This window comes from Hemitrygon akajei, chromosome 8 (assembly GCF_048418815.1).
Source record: "Hemitrygon akajei chromosome 8, sHemAka1.3, whole genome shotgun sequence".
Classification (NCBI taxonomy): domain Eukaryota; kingdom Metazoa; phylum Chordata; class Chondrichthyes; order Myliobatiformes; family Dasyatidae; genus Hemitrygon; species Hemitrygon akajei.
In genome coordinates this window covers 104,880,010-104,897,862 of record NC_133131.1, presented here as the reverse complement: position 1 = coordinate 104,897,862, position 17,853 = coordinate 104,880,010, and the positions used below count along the sequence as shown (strand labels likewise).

At 39.5% G+C, this 17,853-nt stretch overlaps 1 protein-coding gene across 10 annotated transcripts in view; it reads left to right on the top strand.

Annotated features, from left to right (window-relative positions):
* The window catches only part of LOC140732135 (growth factor receptor-bound protein 10-like), a 227,934-nt gene that overhangs the window by 159,421 nt on the left and 50,660 nt on the right, over positions 1-17,853 (top strand). For all 10 annotated transcript variants that reach the window (XM_073054348.1, XM_073054344.1, XM_073054346.1 and 7 more), the window contains 2 exons: positions 6,317-6,473; positions 15,350-15,471. In XM_073054348.1, coding sequence (XP_072910449.1) covers positions 6,317-6,473; positions 15,350-15,471 — 279 coding nt within the window. The remainder of the gene's footprint in view (positions 1-6,316; positions 6,474-15,349; positions 15,472-17,853) is intronic.

Here is a 17,853-nt window from a genome sequence, read left to right as displayed (position 1 = left end):
CTCTTGTTGTTTTTGTTTTATATACCTGTGAAAACCTCTTCAGTCTGTCTGTTTCTCTGTAATATCACCTTTCTTTATCAATTTCCTCTTCCTTGTTGATTTTTAACTGCTTCCAATCCTCAATCCTGCTGTTATTCTTGGCAATGTTATAAACCTCATATATACACAGTATTCTGATCTTCGTCTAAGTCTCAATAATAAACAAACACAATCTGCCTAAACTAACAATGCATAAACAACTGTACTTCTCATCAATTCTGAGTACACAACTTAAAACAATCACAGTCTAGGTTCAGAGAAGTATGTGAACCTCTGAGGTAATGCTTTTTACAAAAGTTATTTGGAGTTAGATGTTCCAATCAATGAGATAAGATCGGAAATGTGAGTTGTAGTGGTGCCCTGCCCTATATATATTAAAAATACAGCAAATGAGGCTACTGACAGAGCTTGCTTTTCTCAAGAAAGATCTGTTCATATGCACCATGCCTCAATCAAAACAATTTTCAGGGGACTTTAGAAGAACTGTTGAGATGTATGAAACTGGAGAAGCTATTAAAACATTTTTAAAGACCTGAGTGTTCCTCAATCTACAATAAGAGAAATTGCCTACAAATGGAGGAAATTCAGTACTTTGCTACTCTCCCTCGGAGTGGGTGCCCTGCAGAGATCGCACCGAGAGCACAATGTGCAATGCCAAAGGAGGTGATTTAAGAACCCAGGGGTAACAGCAAAAGACCTGCAGAAATATCTGGAACTTGCTAAAGTCTTTGTTCAAGTGCCCACTATAACAAAAATACTGAATAAGAATAGTGTTCATGCAAGGACACCACAGAGGAAACTTCATTTCTTCAAAAAATGAATTGCTGCATGTCTCAAGTTTGCAAAAGATGAGCGATGGAAGTTATTGCTGTTCAAGGAATTTCTACCAGATTTTAAATACATGGGTTCCCATACTTTTTGCACCCCGGACTGTGAATGATTAAACAATGTGTTCAGTAAAGATATGGAAAGTACGATTGTTTGCGTTGTTAGTCTAGGCAAATAATGTTAGTCTATTATTTTGACTTAGATGAAAGTCAGACCTTCATTACATGTATTTGTTGGAAAAAGTATTTGAACCAATCCTACACATCAGCTTAGAGGAATTTTAGGCCATTCCTTCTTATAAAACTGCTTCAGCTCTGGGATGTTGGTGGGCTTCCTTGCATGAACTCCTTGCTTCAGGTCCTTCAACAACATTTCTCTAGGATTAAGGTCAGGACTTTGACTTGGCCCTTTCAAAACGTGAGATTTTTTCTGCTTTAACCGTTCTTTGGTAAAGTGACTTGTGTGTTTAGGGTCATTGGCTTGTTGTATCACACACTTTCTCTTGAGTTTCAGTTCACAGATGGGTACCCTGACATTTCCCTGCAGAATTTGCTGGTATAATTCAGAATTCATAGTTCCATTGATGATGACAAGATGTCCTGGTCCTGGGGCAGCAAACCATGCCCCAACCATGCAGGCCCAAACCATGACACTGCTACCACCACGTTTCACAGATAGGGTGAGACTCTTGTGCTGGAATGCAGTGTTTGCTTTTCACCAAACATAACGCTCCTCATTTAAGCCAAAAGGTTCTATTTTGGACTCACCTGTCCACAGAACATTCTTCCAATATCCTTCTGGCTTATTCACGTGGTCTTTAGCAAACCTTAGATGGGCACCAATGTTCTTGGAGACTAGTGTTTTTTTTCTTGCAATCCTGCTCTGCACACATTGTTGTTCAGTCCTTGCCTGATGGTAGACTCACAAACACTGACATTAGCCAATGCAAGAGAGGCCTGCAGCTCCTAAGATATTACCCTGGGATTCTTTGTGAGCTCCTGGAATATTGCACACCTTGCTCAGAGTCATCTTTGTTGGTCAACCACCCCTGGGGAAAGTAACAACGGTGTTGAATTTCCCCCATCTACCTGACTGTGGATTGGTGGAGCCCATTTTTTTAGAAATAGTTCCGTATCCTTTTCCAACCTGATGAGCATCAACAACTTTTTCCCAAGGTCTTCAGAAATCCCCTTTGAATGAGGCATGGTACACTTCCAAGAACCTATGTGGTCAAGATCAGACTTTGATAGTGAAGATCCAGGCTTATGTTCTTTAAATAGGGCAGGATCTCCCACAGTCACACCTAACTCTAATTTCCCCTTTAAATAAACTGATAAGTCATTTGTACTTTTATGCAAGCTAACTCCAGAATTACTTAGGCTACATCCACACTACACTGGATAAATCCATAACTGAAGCTTTTACTCTTCGTTTTTACCCTCCGCCCACTCTAAAACAGCGTTTTCGTCCCCCAAAGCCGAAGAATTTCAGAAATGCTCTCCAGGGTGTGTAAATTTGAAAACACCAGATTGGCCGGAGCAGTGTGGACGGGGTAACCAGAGAAATCTAAAAATCCTGTCATGACGTGCCGGAACAGATAGCGTCGTTTTATTGTTTTCTTGAACACAACCTAACAATTTCAGAACAGACGGCAACGAGACTGAAGCCAGAAGAGTTAAAAATGTACTAATCAAATACTTTGACCCATAACTTACTGAATAAATAAGTACACTCACTTTGCCCTGTTTTCTGTCCTTGCTCGTATGAAGGTGGTTTATCTATTTATGCAAGTACTTCTCTGACAGTAGAAGTGTAGCAGCCTAATGTAACATTGTATGGAAATACAAGATAATACTGATGCAGATGTGTTTTATACATTTAACAAGGGGCTTTATTAATGCAACAGAGACCATCAGTTTTTCAATGTTCGTCGTCAGCTGGGTCATACTGTCCATGAACTCCCTGTCGGTTGCCTCCATACGCTGCAGTATTTGTTTGTTTTTACTTTTAAGTCCTCCTGCATGAGAGCCAGCAGCTGTCCGTCGTTTGTTTTTCTAGTCTATAACTGAACAAACGCGCACTTTCACAGCGAGATTCGACACCAAACATGTCAACATGTCGCTTGTTTTCAGTAAATGTGTCCTGTGCACGCGCAGTAGGAGGAGGTTCGCCAAAGTATCCGTTTTAATGTGGACGGAGATATTTTTAAAAATGCATAGTGTGGATGCCTATTATTTTTATGCAAAACTGGCGTTTTCAAAATTATCAGGTCTGGTGTGGTAGTAACCTTAGTGCTTTATTTATGGTGCATCCAAGGCAAAGGCATTTCCTTTCATTTATTTGTCTTGATGAAGGTTTTAATTGGACATTCTTTGTCCAATGAAATTATTAAAGCAATATCTTCAAATTATTTTAGAAGAAAATTAAATAGTTTCTGTAAGAAGTAAGTAGAAGTGGACTTGTAGTTTGAATTGTTTTGTGATCCAAAAGATCCACAGCTTATGAAATGTGATTCAGGAATGTGAGGTTTTTCTTTGTAAGCAAACCATGATTATGTTTTATTTTGATGATATACCTCAAGACTCTGGCATGATCAAGATATTTTGTAACCTATAATTTACACTTTTTTTCAGTCCTTATTGGAACAAAACATTTTCTATACTTCTATGAGAATTGGTGAAATCACATCAAAAAACCCATTGCAAAAAAGAGAAAATCTGCAGATGCTGCCTGGGCTGCTGAATTCCTCCAGCAATTTTGCTCAAAACACTTATGTCATCTCCCAAGTAACCTATGGCTGATTTAACTGGTCTGAATCTTGAAATATAAAGTGCCCAAGCTATCTATATAAAACTTACACATTTTCAGATCTGAGAAGTACACACTTAGCAATTTTAAAAGCTTGAATACAGGGCCTATGAATGCTGTAACGGTAGTTAAATTGCAGTAGTGATTTAATCCACTGATGTTCATAGTGTTTACACATCAGTATTATATATCATTTCTGTAAATATAATTATTAATGAACATTCCTTTTGAAAATAAAAGCAATTTAGAGTAACCTGGGGAAGGGCATCCCTGCAAAAGAACTCATTCACTGATTACATGTTCTGTAGAAAAGGCAGTTTGTGACTTTCATAAAGAGTGGTGTCATGCTGATTTCTTTTAACTCACTGTGTTTAATAGAAAAGTAACAAAAATTGCTATTTAGTATTTGGAGAAAGTAATGCTGGAATAGTTAAATCAAGCTTGAAGTTGATTGAGGTATTTTATGGGTTACACCTTTTCTCTGTTCAAATGATAAAAGAGAAATATTAACACTTAATCAGGATGGCTGACCTGATTAATTAACAACATTGCACCAGTGTGGTTTGCATTCAAAAGAAGGAAGTCAACTACTGATGGTGGCAGAGAAGAATTTATAGCATTCATTGAAAGAGTCATTACAATCAGACTTCCAATTTTTTTCTATTGTTCACAGGAAATGCATTTGAACAATGGATGTTAGTTGACTGTGGAAACATTGGCTCCATAGTATCATCCTGGAATCTCTACTGACTTGTGTAGTTTAACGATGAATTAAATATTCAGATCTCCCCACCTTTTACTTGTAGTTACTCCTTTAAAGTGAATGAAGTGTGCAAGTTGTGATATATCCTTTACAAGTATCTTTAGTTTGTGTTTAATAATAATGCAAAATCACATTCCTTGCTGCATGTAATTAGATCTCTTGGGCTGTGGAAGTGCAGTGCTCACATTGCATTTGGATTACATAAATTCCTTTAAAGCTGTTATATTTGTGGGATCTGCAAAATGCTTAAAGTTGTTTTCCTTTTATTCTGATTTCTAAATTTGATTGGTGTTCATGTACCTGAAAATTTTCATTGCATCACATGTTGATACTCTTGAAGCATAATTTCTTAAATTGTCAAGAATGGCTGAATTTCATGACATATTCATAGAAAAGTGCACTCAGAAACAAGACCTTTGGTCCATTTAGTCCATGCCAAACCCCTTAAACTATCAACTCTCATTGAACTGCTCTGGGACCAGTGCATGTTCCTATCCAAACTTTTAAATGTTGAAATCATGCTTGTGTGCACCACTTGTGCTGGCAATTCATTCCATACTCTTACTACCCTCTGTGTGAAGAAGTTTCCCCTCATATTTCCCTTAAACTTTTCACCTTTCACCCGTAAACCATGATGTCTAGTTGCAGTCTCACCCAACCTCAGTGGAAAAAGCCTGCTACATTTACCCTATCTATACTCCTCATAATTTTGTATACCTCTATTAAATCTCCTCCCAATCTTCTACATTCTAAGGAATACAGTCCTAACGTAATCAATCTTTCCTCTTTTCTCTGTACTCTTTCAACCTTATTTACATTTTTCTTGTAGGTAGATGACCAAAACTGCACACAGTACTCCAAATTAGGCCTCAGCAATGTGTTTTACAACATCAAAATAACAGTATATTTCCTGTACACAATACATTGATTTATGAAGGCCATTGTGCCCAAAAGCTTTCTTTACGACCCTATCTACATATGATGCCATTTTCAACAAATTATGGACATGTACTGTGTTATCAACTTTAGTCTGGAATAATGTTCTTTCATTTTGCAGTATACATGAATACAGTTGAAATTTGAACTTGAATACTCAAGGGTTCTTTTGTGTTCTGTTCTGGCCACCTCATTAAGGATATGGAAGCTTCAGAGAGAGCACAGAGAAGATTTACCAAGCTGCTGTCTGAATTATAGAACATGTCATAGGAGGATAGGTTGAGCGAACTAGGACTTTGCAAAGAAGCAAGATGAGAGGTGACTTGATTGAGGTGTCCAAGATGATGAGGATCTAGTTGATGATCTAATGGATAGCTGGAGATTTTTTCTTAGTGCATTCATGGCTAATATGAGGGGGCATAATTTTAAGGTGATTGAAGGGGTGTATAGGAAGGAAGTCAGAGATAAGTTTTTTTATACAGAGTGCGTGGAATGCCCTGTCAAGGCTGGTGATAGAGGCAGATACATTAAGGACATCCAAGAAATTCTTATATAGGCATATGGATAATAGAAATTGGTGGGCTTTGTAATAGGGAAAGGTTAGCACAACATCATGGGCCAAAAGACATGTACTGTGCTATAGTGTTTCATGTTCTGTGTTCAAAGGATTAAAATGCCAAAGGGAGTTTTTAATGGCAGGAGGTCACAGTTAATTGAGGAAGGATATAGATAATAAGTTCTGTTGCTAGCACTGAAAACCAGTGGAAGAAAGCAGACATTTTTGCTGGTTTTCTGTTTTATAACTTGAAATACATTTCAGAATTTTGGGCACAGAAGGAAGTGCAATTTTCTGTAATTGTTCATTCCGTTAATCTTTATAATATAGGTTGCTTTACTTAACATTTAAGCTGTATAATGATCATTTTTTCCTTTTTATGTTAGGTTATTAAAGTTTTCAGTGAAGATGGAACAAGCAAAGCACTTGAACTTCCATATGACATGACTGCCAGAGATGTCTGCCAGCTGCTGATATATAGATGCCATTGTGTTGATGACAATAGCTGGACTTTAATTGAATATCACCCGCATCAAAATCTAGGTAAGATTGTCATGTAATACTGAATAAATTTAGGGAGCATTGTTTATTACTGCCATCAAATATTGGTATGTTTTGTTGATGGTAGGGCGCAGGTGCAGTTTAAAGAAAAGTAAAATTGACAAAACCTCTATTACTTGTCAGAGCATCATAGATTTTAAAACATCAGTATAGCTATAAAATATTTCTAATATGAATAGTGGATTAAATCATGAAAAATCTTTTAAATACAGATATAAGTATATCAAAAATGTGTTAATGTTGCAATGATATTTGGAATATATCTTGACTCACACCATATTGTTTCTCTCTTTTGAGATTTTTTTGGTTTAATTGTAATTATCAACAGGTTTTATCATGGCTAATTCATCACAACAAAGGAGGAGACCATTTCAAAGTTCAAAGTAATTTTATTATGAAAGTGCACCATATGCAATCTGAAATTTGTTTTCATGAGGGCATACTCAATAAATTCAATAACCATAATATAATCAATGAAAGACCACACTAACTTGGGTGTTCAACCTGTGGGCAAAAGACAACAAACTCTGCAAATACGAAAAGAAAGAAATAATAATACTAAGTAAATAAGCAGTAAATAAAGAGAACCTGCGATGAAGAATCCTTGAAGTGTGTCCATAGGTTGTGGGAGCAGTTCAGTAATGGGACAAATGAAGCTGAGTAAAGTTAGCCCCTCTGGTTCACAAGCTTGATGCCTGAGAGGTAATAACTGTTGCTGAACTTGTGGTGTGGGTCCTGAGGCTCTTGTACCTTCTTCTGATGATAGCAGTGAGAAGAGAGCATTACCAGGTGGTGGGGGTCTCTGATGATGGGTGCTGCTTTTCTGCCACAACGCTCCATGCAAATTGGTGGAGAGAACTTTACCTGTGATGGACTGGGCTGTATCTACCACTTTTTGTAGGGTTTTTCATTCAAGGGCATTGGTGTTTCCATACCAGGCTGTGATGCAACCAGTTAATATACTCTCCAAAACACATCTATAAAAGTTCATCAGAGTTTTTGGATGTCATGCTGAATTTTCGCAAACTCCTAAGGAAGTAGAGGCGCTGCCGTGCTTTCTTTATAATTGTACTCTGGAAGAACTGGGTGCAGGACAGCTCCTCTGAAATGATAACACTAAGGAATTTATTGTTGTTGACCCTCTCCACCTCTGATCCCCTGATGAGGACTGGCTCATGGATCTCTGGTTTCCTCTTCCTGAAGTCAGTAATCAGCTCCTTGGTCTTGCTGGCATTGAGTAATAGGTTGTCATTGTGGCACCACTCAGCCAGATTTTCATTCTCCCTCCTATATGCTGATTCGTCACCACCTTTGAATCAGCCAATGACAGTGGTGTTGTCAGCAAACTTAAATATGACATTAGAGCTGTGCTTAGCTACACAGTCATAAGTGTAAAGCGAGTAGAGCAAGGGGCTAAGTATACAGCCTTGTGGTGCACCTGTGCTGATAAATACATGCTGGCTCCTAGGGGAGTATTTCCATTTGCCCATTTGCTTTCTCCTCATTTCCCTCCACCTTTGCAAATTATTTTCACTCATACATGGCCATGAACTCCCTTTTGTTTACTTGTGTGTCATTTAGAGTTTCATTCTTATTGTGGGTAATTATGATGTGAACACAAGGTTAATGAGTTCTTCACTGATTTAGTAACCCCATCCCCCTTCCACCCTCCAGTCCCAGCTCTCATCTATACCTGGTCTTCATCATCCCCTCTCTGAGGCAGAACATTCTGTCCTCAGTAACGGCCTCACCTTGGTCTCCCTGCAGCCACACCTCCGTGATTCCGAGCCTGCCATGACGCTGAGTTTTCCTTCCGCTGCCTCTGTCTCCTGAGCCTACTTCTTTGGCTAGGACTCTCCACCCCGCACCAATGATCCCTTCTGCTGTTCAACTCTCCTCCTCTTCCTGGACATCCTGTCCTGATCTTCTGCCTGTTCTGGACTTTTTCATTGCTAACTGGACATCATGTGTCTCAACTTTGCACTCCTGTCTCTAGTTCCAACCTCACTCCTTCCAAAAGCTCTACTCTCCACTCCCTCAATATTAATCCTATCCTCACCATCAAGCCCGCAGATGGTGGGGGGGGGGGGGGTGTGCTGTAGTAGCCTTCCTTGACCTCAACCTTGCTGAGGCCCAGTGACAGCTCTCAGTCACCTCCTCTTACTTAACCCTGGAACAGGCCCCCATTAAGGAACATCAGGTCATTGTCTTCCATACCATCACTGACCTTTTTAGCTTGGGGATCTCCCATCCACTGCCACCAACCTCATAGTTCCCACACCCCGCACCTTCCATTCCTCCTCCCACCCAAGATCCACAACCCGCTTGTCCAGGTAGACCCATTGTTTCAGCTTGTTCCTACCCCACTGAACTCAAATCTGCATACCTTGACTCTCTCTTATCCCCCCTAGTTCAGTCCCTTCCCACCTACATTGGTGACATTTCACACGCTTTGGATCTTTTCATTAATTTCAAGTTCCCTGGCCTCCATCATCCTATTTTTACTATGGATGTCCAGTCCCTATGCACCTCCATCCCCCACCAGGAAGGCCTCAAAGCTCTCCGTTTCTTTTTAGATGCCATTCCCAACCAGTTCCCCTCCACTTACACTCTCCTTCATCTAGCAGAACTTGTCCTCACTCTTAATAATTCCTCCTTTGGTTCCTCCCACTTCCTTCAAACAAAAGGTGTAGCCATGGCACTCACATGAGTCCCAGCTAAGCTTGCCTTTTAGTCATCTAGGTGGAACAGTCTATGTTCCAAGCATACACTAGTGGCTGTCCCTCACTTTTCCTACACTACATTGATGACTGCATTGGCACTGCTTCCTGCACCCATGCAGAACTTTTCAACTTTATTAACTTTGCCTCCAACTTCCACCCTTCCCTCAAATTTACCTGGTTTGTTTCCAACACCTCCCTCCCCTTTCTCAATGTCTCTGTCTCTGGAGACAACTTATCTACTGATGTCTATTATCAACCCACAGGTTCTCACAGCTACCTTGACTATACCTCTTCCTACTCTGAACTTGTAAAAACACTATTCCCTTCTCTCAATTCCTCTGTCTCTGCCTCATCTGCTCTCAAGATGAGGCTTTTCATTCCAGAACAAAGGAGATGTCTCCCTTCTTTAAAGAAAGGGGCTTCCCTTCCTCCACCATCAATCTCTTCCATTTCACACATATCTGCTCTCACCCCATCCTACCGCCACAGGGATAGGGTTCTTCTTGTCCTTGCCTACCACCCCACCAGCCTCCACATCCAGCACATAATTCTCCGGACCTTCCACCATCCCCAACGGAATCCCACCACCAAGAATATCTTCCTCCACCCCCCACCCCACTTTTCGCAGGGATCGCTCCCTATGCCTCGTCCTTTCGTTTTTCCCCACTGATCTCCCTCCTGGCACTTATCCTTGCACGCGGAACAAGTGCTATGCTTGCCCCTACACCACCTCCCTCACTACCATTCAGGGCCCCAAACCATCCTTCCAGTCTGTTGGGTTCATATACTGTGTTTAGTGCTCCCGGCATGGCCTCCTGTATATCAGTGAGACCCAACATAGATTGGAGACCGCTTTGCCGAGTGCCTACGCTCCATCTGCCAGAAAATGTGGGATTTCCCTGTGGCCACCCATTTTAATTCCAATTCTGATTCCCATTAAGATATGTCTATCTTTGGCATCCTCTACTGTCACGATGAGGCCACACTCAGGCTGGAGGAACAGCACCTTATATTCTACCTGGGTAGCCTCCAACCTGATGGAATGAACATTGATTTCTTGAACTTCCAATAATACCCTCCCCCTTCTCTATTCTCCATCCCCCTTTCCCACCTTATCTCATTGCTTTGCCCACTGCCTCCCTCTGGTGCTTCTCCCCCCTTTTCTTTTTTCCTCTCCTATTAGATTTCCCCCCTCTTTCACCAATCCCCCAATTTTCCAGCTCTTTATTTCACTTATTCCCCCCTCCTGGTTTCACCTATCACCTTGTGTTTCTCCCTGCCCTGCCCCCCACCTTTTAACTCTACTCCTCATCTTTTTTTCTCCAGTCATGATGAAGGGTCTCGGCCCATAATGTTGACTATTCTTTTTTCCATAGATGCTGCCTGGCCTGCTGAGTTCCTCCAGCGTTTTGTGTGTGTTGCTTGGATTTCCAGTATATACAGATTTTCTCTTGTTTCTCATAAATAGTGTCAATGGTGAAGGACATGGTAGATAGGCGTCTTGAAGAAAAAATCTCTGAACTGCTCACAGAGATCTTTGGAACATGTACAAAATCAGATTCAGCTTCATTTCTTGTATATTGAAGCATACAGTGAGAAATGCGCCATTTATTCATCAACTAACACAGTGTCACCATATCATGTCCACAATGCTCAATAGAACAACACAAGCAACAGCAGCAACAAAAACAACAACTGCAAAATAACAACAGCAAGACAAGACTCTTTACCACCCTATCACCCACCCATCCATTCACACACACCCAGAGATTTCCAACCCCAGAACAGGCCAACTCCAGTCCAAGACCCTGGAGACTAAGACTTGCAGACATCAGGCTTCCAATCTCCAGTCCCTGGCCCAGACTCAGCCTAGCAGATATCAGGCCTCTGACATCTGGACACACTGACCCAGGGCTCTGACTTGCCCGCCTCAATTTACAGACTCACTAGTTTCTATCCTTGATCTTCTGGTATTGATCTGGTATTGATCCCAGGACTCGCAAGTTACAGGACTTTCCAACTCCAGACTCGCACAGACCTCCGACCTCAGGACCCACCCGAGCTGGAGGTTGACCAGCCCTTGTCTTTGGGGCCCGCCGACCGCTGTCCTTAACCACGGGGATCATTGGTCTTCGTCCTCAGTAAATGCTGATCCAATCCCTGTAGATCATTGATCTTCGACTACAGAGCACTCCGTTCACCACCACCTACCCCAGACTCTGTATTTACTATCCCTGACCTCTAGATCCACTTATCCTTGTCTCTAAACCCTAACCTTGACCCCTAACTCCCTGTACTGTCCCCAAAACCAACCCAACAAGCCTAAAAAACAAACCATGTTTAAGCCACGACCTCAGTGAACATCACAGCTTGACCAGTAGATCTGTGCTAATTATATGTGTAATTTTAAACTATACATTTGATTTCTTAAAATATCAATAATACAAAAACCTGAATAATTTTTCCTGAGAATTGTTCCACTTTGCTAAAATTAGAAATAAAACAAAATAAATTAAATCCATTTGTGCAAGTTAATGGAAGTCTGTCGTGTATTTCAATAAATTGACTTATGCGATAATGTATTCTTCATCATTCTATTTCAGAAGGCATTACAATCGTAACTGAAAATTTTTTTAAAATCTGCAGATGCTGGAAATCTGAAAGAATCAGATTAGGTGACATCACTCTTACCAAAGAACTGCACAATGTAACAAGATTTTTTTTACAGTTGTACTCCAGCTTCCCTCAATATGCTGTTTGCCTTCCCAGTGCTTCCTAAAACTTCTTACTTGCTTAGTGTTTCATCTGCAAGGACATCCAAAATGCCCACTTATCAACACTTAAAAGAGGCTCTTAGTTCAATCATTTATTTTTACCCTATTCCCATTTTATCTTGTCAATTTTAATATTTTTATCCTTTTCCAATCTCTTTCCATCTTCTTTACATGGTGCTAATATTTCATTTTGCCAACAAAGATAGGTATAATCAAAGTCATTGATGAAGCTTATAAGTAGCCAAAATCTAAGTTTAATTTTTTTTAGGACCAGAGTAATTTCAATTTGCCAATTGAAGAGTGACTTGTTTATTCCTGGTATCTTTTTCATTTGTTAGCAAATTTTGAGTTCACTTTCCCCTGACCTGATAAGCACTTATCTTTTGTCACAACTTCTTAAGGTCATCTTAAATAATGCCCTTTGGAAATCTTAATATAGCTTTCAACTTGTGCCCTTTATCCATCCTCAAAAATTTGTCAAAACAAGTTTCCATTAATAAAACAGTGCTGATTATCAAATATTATGCTTTTAGAACTTCCTGTTATTACTTATAATTATTACTTCTAAATGTTTGAATAATCTTAATTTATGTATGGTTTAACAAACACAAAGTGCTGGAGGAACTCAGCAGGCTAGGCAGCATCTATGGAAAAAAGTACAGTTGACGTTTCGGCCCAAATGCTGAGTTCCTCCAGCATTCTGTATGTGTTGCTTGGGTTTCCTGTTTTCTGTTTCCCAGCTTGAACAGCACAATTTAAATTCATTTTTAAAGTATTAGTTATCCTTTTTACTCTGTGATATGTCTTTAGAGATATTGCATTGTCACTCCTGAACTATTGCACACATCCTTCACTTAAACTAATTTAATGCTTAACTCCTAGTCTGCTTTCTCATCATTTACTAGTATCACTTGAAGAAGCTGCCTAAATTCATTATCAACTATAAAGTACAAAATAAGCTGTTATTATCCAACAAGAATAAAGAGCTTTATGTACCAACAAATTCCTTAAATGGAAGTAGTCTTGAGGACCCTAACAGAAATTATAGTAGTGGACGTAAATACTTAGTGCATCACCCCTTGAAAGTTGATACATTAGGATAGTAAAGAAGGCATAACTTAATGAAACTCAGATTAGTTCAGTTATGGAGCAGTGCATTCAATTCTGATTGTCCCATTATAGGAAGGATGTGGAGGCTTTAGAGAGGGTGCAGAAGAGGTTTACCAACAATATGCCTGAACTAGAGACCATGTGTAATAAAGGCAAGGTTGGATTGATTTGGGTTGCTTTCTCTGGCATTGTAGAAACTGATGGGAGATCTGATAAGGTTTATAAGATTATGAGAGGTGACTTGTTAGCCAGTATCTTCTCCCTGGGTTGAATTATTTAATACTAGAGGATGTACATTTAAGAGGAGGGTCTAAATTTTAGGGAGATGTGGGTGTGGCAAGTTTTTTTTAAACACAGAAAATTTTGGGTACCCGGAATATGCTGCCAGAGGTAGTGGTGGAGGCAAATCTGACTGAGATGCTCAAGAGCCCCTTAGATAGGCACATGAATGTGCATGAATCAGAAGTATATGGACAATGGGTAGGGAAAAGGGATTATTTTAATTGGGCAGTTGATGACTAATTTAATTAGTTCAACACATCATTGTGAGCTGTTCCTATACTGTTCTATGTATGTGGGGTATTGCAATACAGATGGTTATTTTTAAACTTTCATATAGATTGGACAAATAAAACTGACAAAAGTTAGGGTTAGTGGCACATTTGTGCATTTGATACAATTTCTTCAAAAGATGTAGTGTGGACTGAGCCATGGGTGCTGGCATTTTAAGATATGGTTATCCAAAATGAATCAGGGTTAATTTATAAAATTTTAAGAGGTACTGATAGGATAGACTATCAGAATCTTTTAACCAGGGTAGAACATTCAAGCATTAGATAAAGTGGACATAAGAGAGTCTAGGACCCGAAGGCCCAGCCTCAGAATACAAAGATGTCCCTTCAGAATAGACATTAGGAGAAAATTCTTTAGATAGAACGTGGTGAATCTGTGTAATTCATTGCCACAGACAGTCACAGAGGCCAAGTCATTGGGTGTGTTTAAAGTGGAGGTTGGTAAGTTCTTGATTAGTCAGGTTATCAAAGGTTACGTGGAGAAAGCAGGAAAATTAGGTTGAGAGGGATAATAAATTAGCCATGATCAAATAATGGAGCAGATTCAGTAAGCCAAATGCCTAATTCTATCCTAGGTTTTATGGTCTTAGAAGATGTGCATTTAAGATAAGGGGGGAAAGTTTAATGGAGATTATTTTTACACAAAATAGCTGGTTCCTGGAACTGGGCTGCTAGAACTGGTGATGGAAGCAGATATGATAGTGCCATTTAAAATGCAGTTAGATAGACACATGAATATGTTGGAAATTGTCCGGTGGGTATATATGAGACTTGTATAGGCAAAAGAGGTGTAGTTTAATTCAGCACAGTGTTTAGCTCAGACATTGTGGCCAAAGGGCCCGTATCAGTGTTGTATATGTAATTAATACTGTGTTCTATGTAATTAATCTCATACTTGAAGACACTTCTAACATTAGTGAATTTCATATTCATTTTGCCGAAGAAAAGCTTTCTTGGGTCTTAAGCAATGACATTGATAATGTTTGGAAGGCACAATTAGATAAAGTGGCTGAGAAAGTAAATTAAAGGGTAAGGTGATAAACAATGACAACACTTAAGAAAACATTTCATAATTCTCAAGAGGTATGCCCTTGAGAAATAGTTTGTGTGAAGAGGCTTGATTTATTGCTGAATAACAAGTTCATATTGAAAGGAAATCAAAATTGGGAAGTCTGTATTTGGTAGACCACAGTTGCATTCTTGGTTGGAGTTTTAGAATTATTGTTCTTAAGGAGGGATGTTATTATTTCCTCTTTATGCACTTGAGAGGAAGTTTGCTAAACTGATTTGTGTGGTAGAGCAGTTGTACACATAGAAAGGCTCTAGACCAGGGGTTCCTAACCTTTTACCAATTCCATTCAGAAAGGGGTCTGTGGATCCCAGGTTGGGAACCCCTGCTTTTAGAGGTTGAATCACTCAATATATTCAAGGCTGTAACTGATTTTCAGACTATAGTGGCAAGCCAAGTATTGTGGAAGTGCAGTTGAAACAAAGAAGAGACTATTCATGATCTTATTGAATGGTAGACCAGGCACAAAGGGCACTATAGCATTTTTAGTTTTATATTCTTCTTGTGCACAGCTAAGTATTAGAATAGCATTCATATGCTATCTTAACTCCATGATTCAGCTTTTCATAATTGAGAAATTCACATCATCAATTCTCAAATATATTTACAGAAAGATGTTTGGAGGATCATGAACTTGTATTGCACGTACAATCCACATGGACAATGGGAAATGAAAGCAAATTTTTATTCAGAAAAAACTATGCCAAATATGAATTTTTTAAGCATCCAGTGGTAAGCACCAATTCAAGTTTCAAACTATACTTAAATTATTTAAATTAACTTTGAACAATATATGTTAATGTTTTTATTAAATAGATGTATTATACAGGATAACGTGTAGCTAATATTTAAGATTTATATATGAGCATGTTTGAATCTACAGCATATAGCTAACAGAATTATTAAATTTTCCAAAAACAAAGTTTGTTACTTCATATTTTCAGAATTTGCAAAGATTAGAATGTTCAGATTCTCAAACAGGAAATACTGATTTAATAATTTCTGTCATTACATTGCAGTTAGTCTAAGTAGGAAGATGGTGGATGATGTTGAGTAGCTAGATGAAAGTAGTTTGTGATGGAGGTTATTTAATATCAGAGAATCATGTAGTGAACCAAATAGGTTGTTAATGTTGTGATCCTTCTGATCCAGTGCAAGATATGACCTGAGACAGTGAAGCAAATGATAAACAGACACTTTTTGGCAGAGGCCATAAATGATTGTGTTGAAGGAAACCTGCTCTAGAACATAATTGTGATAGTCTTAGGAAATACTTGGCCAACGATGAGCATAAATGTGACCAAGGCTTCTGAAATGATGGTCTTGAATTGAAGTTTCTAAGTCCATTGTATTTGTTGATGAGTGGATGGCACAGCAGAGCAAGCTGCCCAAAATGCAGTTATGTATCAGGGGAATAAAGGACGGGGGAAACAAGATAGTACTAAGTCAACAGTAATTTTAAGCAAAATCTGTAGATCTGGTTGGCAAGATTTCTGTCAGTCACTTTCCACACCAGTTTTTAAAAATATGTTAGTGCAAGGAGTTGGCAACATGCTTTCAATTAGGAGGATACCAGAAGCTTGATGTAATGTTTTAGGGTCCATTCCAAAATCAGTGTTAAAAATGAAATGAGAATCTTTTTTTCCCAATATAGACTGTGGAGAATGAAAAGACCTTATCCCCATAAGAAGCAAGCACCATGTTTCCCTCTCTCCCGCCATCCATCCAAAAAAGGATGACATGCTGATATGCCAGTAATAAATCAAGGGGCATTGACAAAAATAAAGCGGCTGGCCATAAATTGCTTTAGTATAAGGATAATAGTGAAAAGTTACCCTTTTCACCATAGACTTCTAATATGGAGTAGGGTTTGCTGTCAGGTTTCTTGATAGAGATGAGCCATTATTATAGAGTCTTAGAGCACGGCAGCACAGAAACAGAATGATAATTCTGTCTAGTCCCATCGTCCTGTGCCTGGGCCATAGCCCTCTACACCCCTCCCATCCATGTACTTACAGACTTCTCTTAAATGTTGAAATCAAACCCACGTCTACCGCTTCCACTGACAGCTTATTCCACACTCTCACCAACTTCTGAGTGAAAAAGTACCCCTCATGTTCTCCCTAAATGTTTTTACTTTTCTTTTAACATAAGACCTCTAGTTCTAGTTTCACCCTGACTTTATTTCTTACATCCTTCATATACTGTACGAGGAGTAAAAATCTTTATGACACGTCTCCATCTAAATGTGCAATGTGCAATTTATAGTTATTTATAATAAATAGTATGTACAACAGGACAGTCAGTATAGTATAGAAATACAATTTTATCAGCATGAATTAATCAATCTGATGGCCTGGTGGAAGAAGCTGTCCTGGAGTCTGTTGGTCCTGGCTTTAATGCTGCGGTACTGTTTCCAGATGATAGCAGGTGGAATAGATTATGGTTGGGGTGACTTGGGTCCCCAATGATCCCTCGGGCCCTTTTAACGCACCTGTCTCTGTAAATATCCCGAATAGTGGGAAGTTCATATCTACAGATGCACTGGGCTGTCCCCACCACTCTCTGCAGAGTCGTGTGATTGAGGGAAGTACAGTTCCATACCAGGCAGTGATGCAGCCAGTCAATTGTGCCCATGTAGAAAGTCTTCAGATTTGGGGACTCATGCCAAACTTCTTCATCTGTCTGAGGTGAAAGAGGCACTGTTGTGCTTTTTTCACCATACAGTCAGTATATACAGACCACGTGAGATCCTCTGTGATGTTTATGCCGAGGAATTTAAAGCTGTTCACACTCTTTAACTCCAGATCCATTGATGTCAATAGGGGTTAGCCTGTCTCCACACCTCCTGTATTCAACAACTAGCTCCTTTGTTTTCGCGACATTGAGGGAGAGGTGGTTCTCTTGACACCACTGTGTCAGGGTGATGACTTTTTCTCTGTAGGCTGCCTCGTTATTAATTTAGATAAGGCCAATCAGTATTGTCAGCAAATTTAATTAACAGATTGGAACTGTGGGTGGCGACACAGTCATGGGTGTATATATAGGGTGTGTTGAGGGTCAGAGGAGCAGAGGTGAGGGAGCTAACTCTTACCAACTGCCGGCGATCTGACT